Below are 17,429 nucleotides of genomic sequence, written 5' to 3' on the forward strand. Positions count from 1 at the left end.
GATTTTCTATAAAATGGACTTAATTTGAAACTCAAATTACTTTTTGGTTCAAAGAAATTTGTAATTTAGGATGCCACTTGTACAAAAGCGACAAATTACAAATTTCTTTACAACAAAAAGTAATTAGAGTTTCAAACTAACTCAGAAAACCTGCATTAGAATGGAGGAGTCTTATTTGTGGATTAATTCATATTTAGACAAGCTGTGTAATAAAATCTGTAAAAATGTATTACTGGTTGCCTATTTGCTATAGAATCCTCTTAATGCACTTTTTTAAATTGTTATCGAGTTTCTAAAAAATGTTTTATTTTCACAAGTTGTCTTAAAAGTAGAAACAATATATTTTTTGAGCATTCGGCACATCCAGCTATTTAAAAACAAAAATTATATCAGCATAACAAATTCTAAAAATTAAATTTCATAAAATTGTTTCTTCATACGAATTCACCTGTAACGTTAAAAGAATGATAAATAAAACGCACAATTAGAACACTACAAAATTTATTGGTGCTAAAACGTATACAATGAATTGTTCAGCCGTACACTATAGGCCTGTACACCAGAATGCTTAAATAATAAATTAAAAACAAGAGACACATACTAAAGTGTGACGTAGCATCCCAAATTTGTTTTCGACATATCACAATTTTATGAGTTCAAACGAAACATGAACGAAAACGCCACAAATTAAAATACGGATTCGAATGAAAGGTTATTGGCGAACCATCAGATCAGAAAATAAAATGTACGCATAAATGGAATGTTGAAATAAACTAGATAAATTTAAATATTCCAATATTCAGTTAGGAAAATCGAATGTCATAAAAGTGAGATAGACAGTCTTTGGGTCCAGTCTTAGTCAAATTTAATGTAATTGGCACTTACTTCGGAAGAAACGAATTTTTACAAAACCTAACAGGAACAATTTCGATCACAACAAGAAGTACTGAGTATTATTTAAAGTCTTACGAGTAAAATAAGAACTAAGGCTATTCAAATAAAAGAACCTCTAACTGTAACCAAACAAGCATTAGTGTTTTGTGTTGTAATAAATAAAAAATGAACACTACAAATGTTACATTACATTTAACCTGTATAAATATTATATGGAACAAATAGTTACACCTCTACACTCACAGCGGGTGTACTGTCTGGGGTTTCCTCGATCTTTTTAACTTTAATGTCTTCTACCTTGTTATCGGACTCTTCGGTTTTTGCGTCTCCGTTTTGTTTCTCCTCAACGTCACCGTTTACCACCTCGGATTCCTCTACTTTGCCGTTCTCCACTCCGTTCGCCAGTTCGCTTTTGTTCTCTTTTTCATCCTTACTCGTTTCGGGTTTCGCTTCGGCGTCGGAAGACGAGGCTTCGGCTACTTCTTTTTTCGGACAAGCTTCGCTCGATTCCGCTTTTTCTTCTACCTGTTCCTCACACTTCGAAGTGCTACTCTCTGCAGAATCCGGCTTTGGCTTCTCTTCTGTGCCGTTTGATTCTGCTATCGCCTCGGAGCTTTCCTCTGCAGGCTTCGTTTCTTCCACGGTTTCTTTCTTGTTAGAACTTTCTTTGTTTTCATCACTATTACTTGACACTACTTTTTCTTCCGTTTCCACTGGAGTAGTTTCGGTTTTCTTTTCTTCGACCTTATTTTGTGCGTGTTCTTCGGCTTTTTCTTCTTTCTTCTTGTTTACACTATCCTCTTTCTTCTCGCTTACACTTTCCTCTTTCATTTCAACTTCATTTGTTTCACTATGGGTAGACTCTTTTGTTTCTTTAATCTTATCCTCTTTAACCTCTGCTTCCTTCATTTCTTTCTCGACTTTCTCCTCTTTTTTTATTTCAGTAGTATCTTTTGTTTCAGTTTTACTGGTTTCTTTATTGCTTTCTTTATTACTTGCTGGTTCTGTGTTGTCTTCCGCCTCCATTTTTTCAACATCGTCAGTGCTCTGTCGTTCTTCTGCAACTTTCTCCTTTACTTCCTCTGCTACAGTCGTTTCAACTGTTGTGTCTGCTTTTTCTTCTTTGGATTCTTCCTTTTTTAATACAGTCTCTTCTTTTTTCTTTTCAGTCTCTTCTGGTTTAACGACTTTTACTTCCACTTCTACTTTTCCAGCTTCCACGGTGCTTTCTACAGTCTCCATTGGGGTTTCTTCTGCTTTCTCCGGTTTTGTTTGCTCTGTGGTGCTGGTTTTTTCAGTCTTATCGTCACTGGAATCCATTTCAGTCTTATCATTGTCAGTTGCTGGTTGAGATGGTTTGTCTTCAGGTTTTTCTACACAGGAATACAATAATAATTTTTTTATCTATGGGGTAGCTGTAAAGGAGAAAATATTTTATCGTACATTACCTTTTTTTGTATCCGGTTCCTGTTCAGTGGGACCGTCGACTTCCATCTTTTCTTCTTCTTGTTTAGGGGTTTCTTCAACAGGTGCACCGACGGCAGCCGCTTTGTCATCCGCTTCATCGGTTTTTGCGACTTTTGTAGGTGGCTGTTCCTGAATATAAAAATTTTGAAATTCAAAACAGTCATTTATTGGTCAACAAGCTACAAATAACTATCAGCATTCTACTATTCAACAAAAACTATTTTTTGTGTTTTCTACTTTTACTTTCACGAACCTCAGTGGGTACAGTTTCGTCTTCGTTCTTCCGTTTGGCGGAATTTTCGAATACTATCTCCTTGAAATTAGATATGACTGAGAAAGTCTTTGTAGCTTCCTCCGGTATCTCCTCATTTCCTTCTCGTTTCACAAGAATAGATACTATTCCAGCTGTCTTTGCAGCTTCTGCCTCTGTTAAAAAAAAATTATGCACTGTTACAGTCAAATTACAATTTTGTTATTATCTTGTAACTTAGTGGTAACTGTGTAGAATTTTATTAATTTCATTTCGTTCAATGATAGAATTCAATGTCCTGCATTTTCCATCATTAATACATCAAATACACTCGCAATACGCTTAGTTGTATGAAGAAACTACAAAAAATAAACCGTATTTTAACAAACCCACCAAACTGGATATGTTTTGCTAATATTGAAAAGAAACACTGAGAAACTGAGTAACTGAAACCAAAAAAATTAATTCTGGATGGTGGCTTGCAGTGAGACTGCCAGATGTTGAGAAGTTATCCTACAAAGAACTGACAAATCACAAGAAAACTGGGACAAGTAATGGGGGTTCAGAAAAACATTAATCAACCTCAACCAGATCAACAAAAAAGAACTTATCATGTCTTATCATTAGGCTTAGTGCACATGCAGTCTAAAAGAGCCGCGCATCGTCTAAAATAATCCAGAAGTTTACTATGATGACTAAATTTAAAAACAGTGGTAATGGCTAAATTGTCTAAACAATTTTTTTAGTAGTCATAACTTTAATAGTACGGCAACTGCCTTAGCAAATGTGACTGACAATATATTTATTGCGTACATTAGACATTAGGCAAGCTTCCGCATTGGTTCTTTTAGATTCTACAAAAGCTTTCGATACAATTAATCATAAACTGCTTATCGCCAAATGCAAGTACTAAGGTTTTAACGGTGTCTCGTTGAACTTTTCAAGTAACAGTAACAATTTAGAAAACAGGTTAGCAAAACATGTCGGGTGTACCGCAGGGTTCTGTACTTGGACCTTTATTATTTTTACTTTATACGTTCGACCTAACAAATGTAATTACAAAATGTAATGTTCAGTTTTTTGCATACAATACACAACTTTTATCATCATTTTGCAACTGATAAGTCTGACGAAGCACTGACAATTATAAATGATGATTTATCCAATATTAATAACTATGCTATAAATCATAATCTACGCCTAAATCCCACTAAATCAAAAGTAGTTTTGTTTTCCACAAAGAAAAAACGTGAACACTTAAAAGCAAGTATGCGTATTAACATTGAAGATCAGTTGATTCCGTTTGTTACCACTGCATAAAAATTTAGGAGTATATTTTGATGACAATTTGAAATCGTAGATCATGTCACAAATGTTACCAAGGAATGTTACATTAGATTAAAATTACTATATGCTGATAAAAATTTGTTGACGTATAAGATGAAAAAATGTCTGTGTGAGAGTTTAGTATTGTCTAAAATATGTAATATAATCTTTTATCCATGTTTAGACAAAGTAACAAGTAATAGATTACAAAAAATTCAAAACACTTGCTGTAAATTAATTAATATGGCTTATTGGCTATAAATATAAAAAGAAGAAGTAAAAACAAAATAAACATAAACAAGCAGACAAGGACAGCAAATTTGAAATATCAAATATAATTTAAAGTGAAACATTGCTCTCAGTTCTGAAAACACGTTCAAATTGATTTTCGAAGAGTCGACTTATTGAAGGGGTGATATACAGTGATGTGTACTTTGTTTTTTACTTCGTTTTTTCAATGCCTGATTTTTAAAAATAACTCGACAGATCCTTCTGGGTAAATTTTCTTTAACTAATTTAAAAAATTGTTTTTCACTGCTGGCGGAATATCCAAGATTTAAAGAAAAATATAAGAAAAGGATAAAGTCACCAAATAAACCGTTACAAAAAATTCCCAAAAATTAAAAAAAATTGGATTATTCAGTTTTTTAAATTTTAAAAAATCCAAATTTCACAAAAAAAAATTAAAATTTAGAGGGACAAATAAATGTTTGAAATCGGCCTTTGACATGTAAACATCAAACAAAATTTCTTTTGTTTACATCGACTACGTCATCGAGCGACCCCCCCCCCCACTTGCACACTTTTAGATAAGTAAGATAACATTGTTACTCCCATATTTTTGTACCGCGCAGTCAGCGAAAAAATTAGAGGGAACATTGCTTACAACTACAAATATACTGACCTTTAGAACTATCAGTTATGAAGACGATTTCTTCGGTTTTCACTTCCAGTTCCTTGGCAATTTTTTCATAACTTTCAGACTCAGTTTTACCACCAACACTTTGATCGAAGTATTTGGAAATGTGGGAGGAGACGTCACCTTCAGCAGTGTGCGAGAATAGTAACTGTTGAGATTCTATACTTCCCGTTGAGTAAATGGCAACTTTTCGTGATTTAGTCCAAGCCTCGAGGGACGTTGGAACATCAGAAAATACACTATAAAAAGATAAAAGAATTACTGTTATTAGCTGCTGCTACTAAAAAATAAAAATAAATTTGATATTAAATACATAAACATAAATCGTAAGTAAAAATATCCACCAATTGTAATATAATTTGAAATTAAAATCTCATCTCAGATGCAAAAAAGCCAACAAATTCTGTAGGAGGCCTGCCTGAAGCAACACTGTTATGCCTTTTTTTATTCTCAGTGATGCGTAAGAAACAAGAATAAATATGTTCTTACTGAACATATACAGGGTGTTTATTAAGTACTTGTACAAACTTTAAAGGGTAAATCTTAATATTTAAGCTAAAAAGTTCATATGAACATGGGTCTGTAACGATTTGGTTGTTGATTCAGAACGAAAAAAATTTTGTTTGGTATTTTGATTACATTTTTGTTCAATTAATTTGACGAAATTCTGGAAACTGAGAGAAAACAACACCTACAGTGTTGTACCTGGATTTTAAATAACCATAACTTTTTTGTGTCGCACTGTATGTCATTTTTGAGTAAACATACCTATTCTCCATTCAATTTTACTTACCAAAAGTACTCTTAGTATTTGTCGCTGAGAGCAGCCGTTTTGTAAAAAATCAGGTTAAAAGTTAAACCTGTGTCGGAATTTTGTAAGTTGAACCATTAAGTTTTTGAAAAACAAGTGAAAAAATGTGTCTCGTATTGCTATGGGACAAACTTAGATCATTTACAATACTAATACTAAACTACTCTACAAATAAGTTATTAACATTCACAATAATTGCAGAAATAAAAATTTTTTTTTGGACGCTCTGTTTCTGAAAAACCAAGACGTCCTGGACCTATGTTCATATGAACTTTTTATCTTAAAATTAGTCAAAGATTTACCTCTTAAAGTTTGTGCAAATACTTAACAAACGGTCCGCACTGAGCAGCACATATTTTATATTTAGTTTTAGTTGTAAAAATTACTTGTTCACTTCATAAGTTTACTATTCGATTTCTACGAATCATGAATTATGATTTCGATATTTTTCCTCGTCAAGTCAATGTAGGGTTGAAAATATTATCTCTAAAAATATTTTGTGCCTTTAAAAAGTATCTTGTATTTTTATAAAAGTTGCATTTATTGGTATATCAACTTATGCGGCCTCCTTTATTACTGCCTAATTTAAATATGGCATCCAATGGTAAAAAATTCCACATCTATAGTTTGTCTCAATTACAATTATTTATTTGTTTATTAATTTATAAAAACCACCATTTGATCAACTTAAAACAAAATATAATAATAACTTCAAAAAGCAAAATATTTACTTTTATATTGAAAAAACATTTTTAACTTAAAATATGTGGTTCTTTAACAAAATGCAAATAAATTTGTTTGCCTATTACTCATCTTATATCACTAAAATAAAATTAAATCAATTGAGAGAGAGAGCATCCATTGCAAAAGACCAGATTTATAGGACAATTCTTGGATTTTGCATCACGATAATAGACCAACACACAAAGCGATAATTGTGAATGAATGTTTGACCAACAACTCAATGAATGTATTGAGCAGCCACCATATTGGCCGGACATGGCCCCTGCTGATTTTTCCTCTTTTCCAAACTCAAACTACCCCTTCGCGGAACACGTTTCAAGTCGATAGAAGCCATAAAACAAAAATTACTGAAAAAGTTAAATTTCCAACCAGAATATGTGTTAAAAAAGTGCTTTGGAAAAAGTATATTACTTCAATTGGAGCCTATTTTGAAAGAAATAAAGTAAATTGTGATGATTAATTAATATATTGCGTTTTATAGACAAATTCCGAATACTTTCTTGGAAAGAGTGTATTTTTCTGAAAAATGCATCCAGATATAAAATCATATCAGGTCAGGTGTTTGTGGCAATGGGAAACCAATAGTTGCCAAATGATGACCTTTCAGGATTCTACCTATAAAAAATAGTCCCATCTGATTCTGTCAATCTACTGTATTTAAGGAGGTGCAACACACAAAACCAGACTCACTGTATATTAATCACTTACTTTCTTTCAAGTTATTTTTTAACATATCGGTTGCTCATATAAAAATTATTGAGAGGTAAATAATCTAATAGAAAGCATGGAAATATTGTCATAAGTGTTAATTTTACCATTTATTTCAAGTTTTTTTTTTTAAATTTTTTTGGATAATGCAAAACAATGCATTTCTACTATTGAAGGCACATTTGACATATAGATACACTGGAGTCAGTATAAATTATTCGAGCACACTTTTTGTAAATAATTATTTCAAAAGTACCAAGTGTATTAATTTATATGAAATAAGTGTTTATGTGATTATTAAATATGGATATGAATGCTATTGAAACTTTACCAAAACAAATACCTAGTTAAGTTTTACAAAAAAAATTTATTTGATTGTAAAAAAAATGTTCGTAAATGTAAAAGTTACAAAACTAGACGTAAATTTTAGAAACAAATTTTTAAAAACTACAGTATGTCCCTCATTTCCCAAAGTGTATTGATTATTTATTATCAATAGAATCCCGTAAAAAACGTTCATAGCACAAGTTTTAAATCTAGGCGATTGATATACAACTTACTGTGCTTTTAAGTCACCACCTTCATAACCCTTCTTGTAGATCAGTCCTTGAATGGTTTTTAAGCCTTTGTTCTCACTATTTTGCTCTGTAAGTTCTTTGACAGCGGCAGTGGCACCAGCCAGATCGAGTTCAGAGTCTTTCAGTGCCTTAACTGCTTCCTTAACGGCCTCATCTTCCCACTGCGCTTTTAAGAATTCTTCCACTTGTTTCGTTACATACGGGAAGAGAGTCTCCTATAAAAAAAAATAGTGTAACAATTTTTCAAAATCTATTTCTGTATTTAATTATTATTACATAGTTCATTTTGCTTAACCAGAAATATTTTACATTAAGAAAGTTTATAAAACCAACTATACCTATATACTATTTCAATACAAATTTATATTTCAATATTTACAATGGTTAACATATTAACATAAAATAATATGTTCTTTAGTAAAATAATAAATAAAAATTTGGAAAACAGAACGTACTATGTCACTGACACTATTATAACTTGTAATGCAAATAAATATATATACTATAAAAATATATTCATTTTTAGAGCTAAAAAACTAAGACTAGATTTGCAGACAAATACAGAAACGCATCAGTACACTTGAGGAAAATCATCATCAACAAACAATTTTACCAACAAATAAAGAATATAAATAATTAATCAACGACAACATCCAGATTAATTTTTTCAATTAAAAAATATATATTCAGTTCCTTCAAAATTACTAGAAGGGACATGTTAAATTAAAAAATCAATGTACTAATAAAATTCAAACGCTATTATGAATTATATTCAACTATCCAAGAAATAGCAAACCTTCATCCGTACCAGTTGCTAGTACCAAGAAAAACTCAGTAACAGCATAATGACAGATGGTGTTAGATTTAACATGATTCATCAATAATCCTATTCACTAAATTCATCAACCCCAATGTGATTGATGTCTACCACCCTGGGTAAGAATTAAGTTCAGTTCAAGTGACTTGGAATATTTTAAAACTAGTATTTTTAAATAATCATACAAGTAGGCACTTAACTGCCGAATGTTTAAAATTTTATCACTTATTTAATGAAATATAATATCAGGAGAAAATTGTGATTTACAAAACAGAACTTAAAAAAACATAGGTTATAAATTTTTTAAAATTTTAAATATTTATGTTGCAAAATATAAACTAGTTATAAAATTAAACTAGAAACTAGTTTTATAATTCTTTATCTAATAATAGTCTATATTTTGCAAACTATTACTAAAAATGTTTATGAATTTAAACAAAATTTATATTCTTGTACTTAGTTATAAAAGTAGACACCAATTTTAGATTGACATAAATTTTAATAAAATAAAATTCTAAATCACACATAAAATAAACAGGCAATCATTTTTGTAAACAATTATTACAGTACTTACAATAATAAATAAAAAAAAACATTGGACCACCTATTATGTTTCGTCTAATGTCAGACGAATGCAATGAAGTTATTACAGTTAAGGAACACACAACTGACATATTTTAATTCAGCTACATTTAAAACCAGTGATTCTTAACTTTTTTTTTTGTAAAAATCTCACAAAATCATGCCCAAAATAAGGTACAGAAGCAGTTGCAGGAATACTGATACTGATTAATGTAATCAGAAAAAAAATTTGAATATATTCCACATTAACGAGGATGGTAACAATAAATGGTAAACCATTTTACCTTATGGCTTTTTAATAATATGGTAATAACACACTGACAACAAAAGAAATGAAAGTCTCATTTGCAAGTGTAAAAAATGTCATAGGTGATAACAACTAAAACTTAATATTTTTGCCAATAATTATTCATTATAGAAGTAGATATCAAAATACATGGCATTCAATATAATTTCATTATAATAACAAATGCATATCTGTATCCTTTTAATTTAAAAAAAAGTAATGTGACTAGTGACACATTTAAAAAATTAAACATTCAAATTAACCAAGCCCTGTACATTATTTGTGGTCCATACAATAGCAAAAGGCAGCTAGCTACCTGAGGCACCCAAATTTTGTGAATGTACCTATAAATGTCCACAAAACTGAGACTGGACAATAACAATGTTTCTTTATATATGTTGCATAGCATCTTGATTCAGCTGTACCTAGACAAAGATGTGAATGCACCATGCATGGAACAAGGGCTGAATTTTTACCTGATTCAAGGACAACCAGAAATGTTTAAGCCGAAAACACGTGCAAAATCAAAATTTTAGTTATGAACTCGAATCTCTACTTAATGCAAAAGGAATATTAATCCGATGTGGAAACAAACATTGCCTCCATCTTCGCAACCTACTTGCAACAAATAGTACAAATCAAAATCTCAACCGATAAAAAAACTGCAAAAAGCGGCGTCCACTTAGAAAACGATCAACACAATACTAAAACGACATCAAAATACCTAGAGTTTAATAGATAAATGATTGGAATAAAATATAAATTTCTCACCTTAACGAAGTTTATTGAAGTGGTTGTACCGGCTACATCAAGCAGGACAACGGAACATTTTTCGAGGTTTAACGTTGGAGATCCACTTTCCGCTCCTGTACTCATCTTTTTCTTGTTTACGTACAGTACCAATTTGACTAGACACTACTTATACAGTTATTAATCGCTTTAAAATACCAAATTCAACGTTTAAATAGGCTCAATCAAACAGCATCAACGAGCTATGTCGCAGGTGGTAGCACGAAGATAAAATGGTGAATTTTGTGGTGCGGCGTTGGCAAATACCGCCAAACGATTAACGGCGGTTGTGCACGAAAGAGAAGGGCTGTCAACTTTAAGGCATTTAAATTTTAAAAAATTGATATTACTCATGACAAACACACCAAAATATTGTTGACATTTTTTGTAGTGGTCGATTTTCTAATGATTAGCTTAATTTTAATGTCTACGATAGGCGTTCAAAGAAATTATTGAATTACTTTTTTGTTTATATTATGTTGGCTGCGACGGTATACAAATATTCAATTTTTAAATTCGCTTTTAAAATAAATGCAATTGGTCAAATCCCCACCTAAATATTTAAATGATGCATTATGCATGTTTGTTTATTGTTTTTGTTTTTAAATAAAGAAGTATGAAGTAGTATTTTTTTATATTTATAAATGAATATTCGATTCATTTAATTATGCATATTAATTTGTATGTGAGTGAACATGTCTTAAAAATAATATTTAAGAAATTCTTAAAATTATACACAGCTTGTGATTGTTATGCTTTGCGCTATGCCGAACGGTACCTATGTATATTTTTTAGAGAATAATTTTTTTTATAGAAAATAAAGAGTAAGGATAAGGTCATAGGTACCTTATTAGTTGGGAACGTAGGAAAATAAATATTTGTTATACCTAATGGTTATTAAAATGTTGGTAACAATCACAAGTTTTATATTATTTTCACTGATTTTCCTATCCGCTTTTTCAAGAGAGGTCAAAAATTAGGTAAATATATATATATTTATTCTTTAATAATAAAATTAATTTCAAAATTTGAAAAAATTAAATTTTTAAAATATTTCCAAAAGAGTTTGAACACACAAATAATGTCTTAAAATCAGAATATTTGGAGAACTCTCTACCGTTGTGTACAACAAAGCCTAGCGTATTATTAACTGAGATCATTTATTTGAGTTAAACGATTTAGTGCAACATTGTCAATATTATATGGAAATGTTAAATATTTATTGTCTCTCATGAAAGATACAGCAAAACATTTATAACTATTTAAGGTTAAATGGACAAACACCAAGCACATATACTGCATCAGTATTATTTTTGCAAAAACAAACAGTCACCAATATTACGAACATTACAATAAATAAATATTTGTGGGTAAGGTAATTTGTGTTCCCATTTTAAACATACTAGAGATATAGGACATCTTAAACTCTTTTACATTTTTTTTTCATGATATCTGTAATAGTAGCAAGTAATAACAAAACCAAATTGGGTAGGTACTTACATCAAAGTGGCGACATAATGTCTTAAACAGAATTTCTACACCATTTTTCGAAATTTTATAACATTTTTCGAATCGCTGATCGTTGAAGAAACATTAAAAGAAATTAAATTCCACACCCTGTATCTCGGTCAGAAAGCGATTTATGACCTGTTCACATTAACTTTTTTTTCCAAAATCAAGTCCTCTAACTGTTAAAGTTAGTATGTTTAAAGAGAAAACAATAAGAAAGGAACAATAACTTTCATATTCTATGTATATACTAATTTCTATAAAAAAGATAGTATAGTTTTAAATACATGAATGTTGAAAAATCACGTGATTTTTCTGAGCCAGTACTGGCCCAGAGAAATTTTGCATATTTCTTGAGTTAGTGAAAATTATGGTGGCTAGTGGAAATTGTATTGATTATATTTTGATAAGACACACACCATTTTAGACGATGATTTCTAAGCTCTCAAAAACAACTTTTATGAAAAAATTTCAGAGAAAAATTAAATTAGGGCTTATTGACTGGGATCTAGAAAAGTCGCCACGTATACGTTTGCAAAAAGATTTGTTTTTTTTTTTGTAGGATCTGATAGATACATTAATTTTTTATTTTTTTCGAAATTTTCATTTTTCATAAGGTTGTTAGAATGTTATTTTCAAATTAAAAATTAAATAGGTATAACTATAAGAAAATTTTGACAAAAATGTAAAAAACGTTTGTTTACAACTATGAAAAAAATATATATTAACTATGGTTAACCATGAAAAAAATATATTATATTTTGTTCAAATTTCAGGGTTGGCAACTCCTGTACTCATTTTTTCCCTCACAAATTCTGATTGAAATTACTTTATGAAAGTTCTGTATACAGGGTGTTTCAAAAAGGTGTTGCCAAACTTGAGGGGGTTATAGAGGACATTGCGGAAGAAAATTTTTATATATAAACACCTAGTCGGAAATGAGCCGTTTTGGCCCTGGAGCAATTTTTGTCCAAAAACGTAATGTTATTACGTTGACCTTTTGGCTTCGATATTTAAGTAATTTCTATTAAGGATAACGAGACAATAATAAATTTAAAATAATTGTTCAAAACGGCTAGGTTGTTCTTTAGTGCAATGCAAAACCTCTGCCTCAATGACCACTGTCTGTGCAGTTTGTGGATGTCAACTCCCTACATCTAAAATCTAGTTTAAAGTTGTCTTTTTCTCTTAACCGACAATGGATTGACGAAAATGTTATTCGGCAAGGATGTCGGCTATTCGGGAAGCACTCAGATTCTCTAGCATTGCGTCTTGCTTCATCATAAATAAGATTAATATCTGCATACTCATCGAACGTAAATTGGTCTATTTCAACAACTTTTAGAAGTAAAATTGCGTCGCAAACAAAACAAATGTGTCACACTCAATTAGATCCGATCATTTATTACGTGACAACTCTGTTCATTTGTTTCACTATTCTTCACAGTGTGACACAAATAACATTACATGGCTAGATTAGATGCGTGCAATAGAGCTTTTGTCACACAGTTGTGGATAAAATCCATTTTTACCAATTTCATCGTGTATAGGACATGAAGTTGGTAAACAGTTATCAGAAGAGATAAACGTGTTTATTTTATTTTCAATCATTTTTGCGATATCCTTAATTAAAAATTACTTAAATATCAGTCTTTTGGTGTCAACGAGATAACATTACGTTTTTGGAAACAATTGCTTTACGGCCAAAATGGCCCATTTCCAACTAGGGGTTTATATATAAAAAATTTCTACCACAATGTCCTCTATATCCCCTCAAGTTTGGCAACACCTTTTTGAAACACCCTGTATATCATCACAGAAAACATTCCCTATAAAAAAATATGAGTACCATTATCAGAATATGACCATCTTAATTTCACCGGCCACCACTGTTTGTGCTACTTCTAATAAAATGAAGAACCTCTACATCAATGACTTCAAATTATTCATGAAAACATTATAGATAATTAAAATAATATTTCTAGAGAAAACGGGATTTTTTTGGTAAATGAATAATGTTTTAAAATATTTTTTGAAGTATTTGGTAATTTTAACTTTATTCAGTTAATCCTGAAATACAATATAAATGCCAAAATAGAAAATACATTCTACAGTAGATGAAATTGATAGAAAGTATTACTGGTTGCATACATTTCAATATATATTTTTACAATATATGCATGCGTCTATTTCATTTTTTTTAATTACATAAATCACTTCGGCACTATTATTATCAGTGTTGATGATAGCATAAAAATTTCTCAAAAAATTGAGGAGATATTAAAAATATTTAAAAAAGTGGAACTGATTTAATTGTTGTTTTTTTTAATAATTTCCGATCCTTTAATTCACTTGCATCACCTTGCCTATTAGACACCTTGCATATTTTTTATATCTAGAACCCCTGACTTTCTGCTTTTTAATAAAATCCAATCAATAATATAAAAATTTAAAAATTTCTTATTGCAGTTGGCAAACAGTCAAACTTTCTTTTCAAAATAGAATCCGTTCATGGTAAACACATGCAATACAGAATTCGTATTGAAATGAAACGGAAGAATATAAAGTTCCGCCACAAATTCGGCTATCCCACACCAGAGGGCTAAATTGCCGTAACACCCGGCTGTAACCATAGCAACGACAGCTTCACAGCACGTCCAACCAAACTCGCCGGTCCCGCAGTAACTTGATGTTGGCGCCGTACTTCGTGTTTTTAGTGATCTCGCGAGATATTTTTAAAAATCTCCAGTGTTTATACGAACTGTCACTCGAGCAACACACAAGAATGAAGTAAGTATTATTCAAATAACCCTTACCTTGACTGGAGCGATTAAACGATGACTCTTCTTATCTCTTATTTAATTTTTATCGCATTAATTATAGAAGCATATAAAATGTAATGTGCGGTATAAATTTATGAGACCCAATATATTTTTTATGTTAAAAAGCTCACAGGGAAAAAAGTCCTGGTTTCGGAACAAAAAGAATTAAAAAAAGGAACTAAAATTTATTGTCTGAACAGAAAGCATAAGTTTCCTGGAATGTTTTGAAATTTAAGTATATTCATTTCGTTGCATGTGAGAGTGTATAAAGTATACCCAGTTGATTTAGTATATTATTTTAAAACTAATTAAAGTATTGTGCAATTTATCGGGAAGATGTGGATTGGTTAAATTGTCGTGGGTCACAGAATTTATGTCGAGATTAATCCAAGGGTACCCTTGCAAATGTTCAATTAGCAGTAACCGAATTGCCCGGTTTAATGGAAATTCAATTTCCGACCGCATACCGTTTTGCTGGAAAATTTTTATTACAGCCGTGCCGCATCCAAAATGTTAAATGGGAGCGATCCGTATGCTTTTATTATGATGTTTTAATGAAAACTACGAGTTAGAACGATCTAAATTTGACGGTAATGTCTGCAAGCTTGAGAATAATGAAAAATTGTTTTTTTTTGGAATACACTGACATAAGTTTTAGTGATGACTGAAATACGATAAGTTCAAGACAAGCAGACTAACATTAAACATGTTTTTCCTCGTTTAAATGTTTCGAGCATTTCCTATTCACAAAATCCAAGACATTTCGTGTTTTCTAAAATTAAAAAGGTACCTACCTAATAATAAATAAATATTTCTTCCTGAAGAAAATTCAAGGCAAATTTGCAATTTCTCGCAAGTTGCTCGCCTTATTAATTATTCGTGGAACAAAAGACTGTCGAAACAATTAATTAAACAAGTAATCTATTTCGAGGTAAGAGGGACTTTAATTGGAATACTTCCCGAACCCGAGTTGTTATACTGTAAGTAAAGTGATATTAAATGCTAAAGTTGTGCTACCAAAAAAAAAACTGTACAAACGAAATAATGTTTACATGTTCTACGTCGCAGATTTCGTTTGTCAAAACAGACGAAGTGGTTGTTGATGTTATCCGTTATAAACAAAGCTCTGGTTTATAACAAGCAGGTGATAAGTTATTAAGTAAAATTTCGGTTGCGGATTTTACAAATATTCATATAAGACAGAATAAAGCAAGTCATGGAGGTAAACACGAATGGCATGAATTGTTTTTTACAAAGGCGTTTGAAGCTTTGTATGTACCACAATTTTACTCTGGTCTAGTATCAAATGGCAACATGGCAACATCGTCTTTTTGAAGTCTAACAGCTTAAATGGTAGATAGAATTGATATAACTATATCAAAAAATAAAAACGATATCGTTGATACGCATATATTATGCGAAATTAAGGATTTTCTGTCAAGGTGATATTTTTTCACTGGAAATGCCATTTTTAACTCTTAAGACGAAAATAATAATATGAAATTTATGATTTTTTTAATTAAAAGAGTAAACCAACTAAATTTACAACTTAAACTTAAAAATGATAAAAATATAAAGAATAAAATGATACTTGACGAATATCATCTAGGCGAAGGCGGCAGTTTTGAATAAAATACATTTGTTCCTTTCTCTATGGTTGGTACGTACGACCAACTTAAAAAATAATTCATAATTTGCCATGTCATAATTTATTTTGAACTGAATTCAACATAAAATTATACATGAGTAGAAAAAATTGTATTTAAATATAGGTACTCGTACACTTTTAACCATATTGCAGATAAAAAACAAAAAGTTTTTTACTTATGCACTAAAGCGTCTTTTAGATCTCACGGAATTATCTTTCTATTTTCAGCTGGTTTAATTCTAAAAATGAGTTCTCCTTAGTGTTCAGAACATAGTGATGTTGTAAATTCTGATCTCGCTCTGATAATTTTCTTATAACATGTGCAGTTGGATTCATGTATTACGCTAAAATGCACGTGTATGTAATGAATCTTTTTCGGTTTGTTGCAGCGACTATTAGTGCACGCGAATGCTATAAAATCGACACATATAAAAACTGATGTGGCAACCGCAGTTTTGGATCTTGTTAACATACAAAATCTCGTTGTCTAATGTGCGTTATAAAATATAAATGAAATAGCCAGTATGAATCAAAATTGTTTTTATAGAAGTTTCTGTAATAGAAATTCTGATCGAGAACAATACTTGTTTAATACGAAATTTTCTTTGAGTGATCCATTCACTCATTTTTCAAAATTACAAATTTTAAATCCATTCAGCCTCATGTACATTTTGAGAATCACTGTCCACGAACTTCGAGTTGCCAAGTTATGTGCCAAGGAAATTATTTAGAATGAAGCTTAATTTTTCATTCATGTTACATGTTGTATCTAACTCAAATGCATTGTGATATTGTGATGCATTATGCTTTAAAAAATAGTAAGTTATAAATAAATTAAAATCAAATGATGCAGTAATCTTATCCTAATTCTATTTTCATGATAAGCAAACTAAATACAACATATTTCTCTATATATAAAACTAATCTGATACATTACTCAAAAAGTAAATCTAAAAAATGAAGCTGTCTAATTATTGGGTATTAAACAGTCAGCTGCTACAAAATACACAAATAAAGAATTTTAAGTTTGGGGTGAGAAACAGGTATTTCAATTTTCTACAAATATGCATTGAATAAGACCAAACACATCCCATTAGTATAGGATGATTTTCAAAACACTGACTGATTTACGACAAACTACAACGCTTGTCTTGAAAATCATTTGAGAATTTATCATTGAGATTATAAGCTATATGTGATTAATTGGGCGGATTCTTCCATAGCTCTGTAATTTTAAACATAAAAAAATGTTTTATATAAAAGTTGCTTGGAATTATAT

The 17,429-nt window shown here is 30.6% G+C and overlaps 1 protein-coding gene across 1 annotated transcript; it reads right to left on the minus strand.

Annotated features, from left to right (window-relative positions):
• Positions 1-484: 484 nt before the first annotated feature.
• LOC108911517 (enolase-phosphatase E1) lies at positions 485-10,404 on the minus strand. Its single transcript, XM_018716481.1, has 6 exons — positions 10,154-10,404; positions 7,680-7,912; positions 4,842-5,095; positions 2,615-2,787; positions 2,343-2,490; positions 485-2,267 (listed from the first exon to the last, which is right to left on the minus strand). The coding sequence occupies exons 1-6, from the start codon at positions 10,256-10,258 to the stop codon at positions 1,120-1,122; spliced, it is 2,061 nt and encodes a 686-aa protein (XP_018571997.1). The 5' UTR covers positions 10,259-10,404; the 3' UTR covers positions 485-1,119.
• Between the last annotated feature and the right edge of the window lie 7,025 nt (positions 10,405-17,429).

The sequence above is a fragment of the Anoplophora glabripennis genome, unplaced genomic scaffold (assembly GCF_000390285.2).
Source record: "Anoplophora glabripennis isolate ALB-LARVAE unplaced genomic scaffold, Agla_2.0 scaffold77, whole genome shotgun sequence".
Taxonomy (NCBI): domain Eukaryota; kingdom Metazoa; phylum Arthropoda; class Insecta; order Coleoptera; family Cerambycidae; genus Anoplophora; species Anoplophora glabripennis.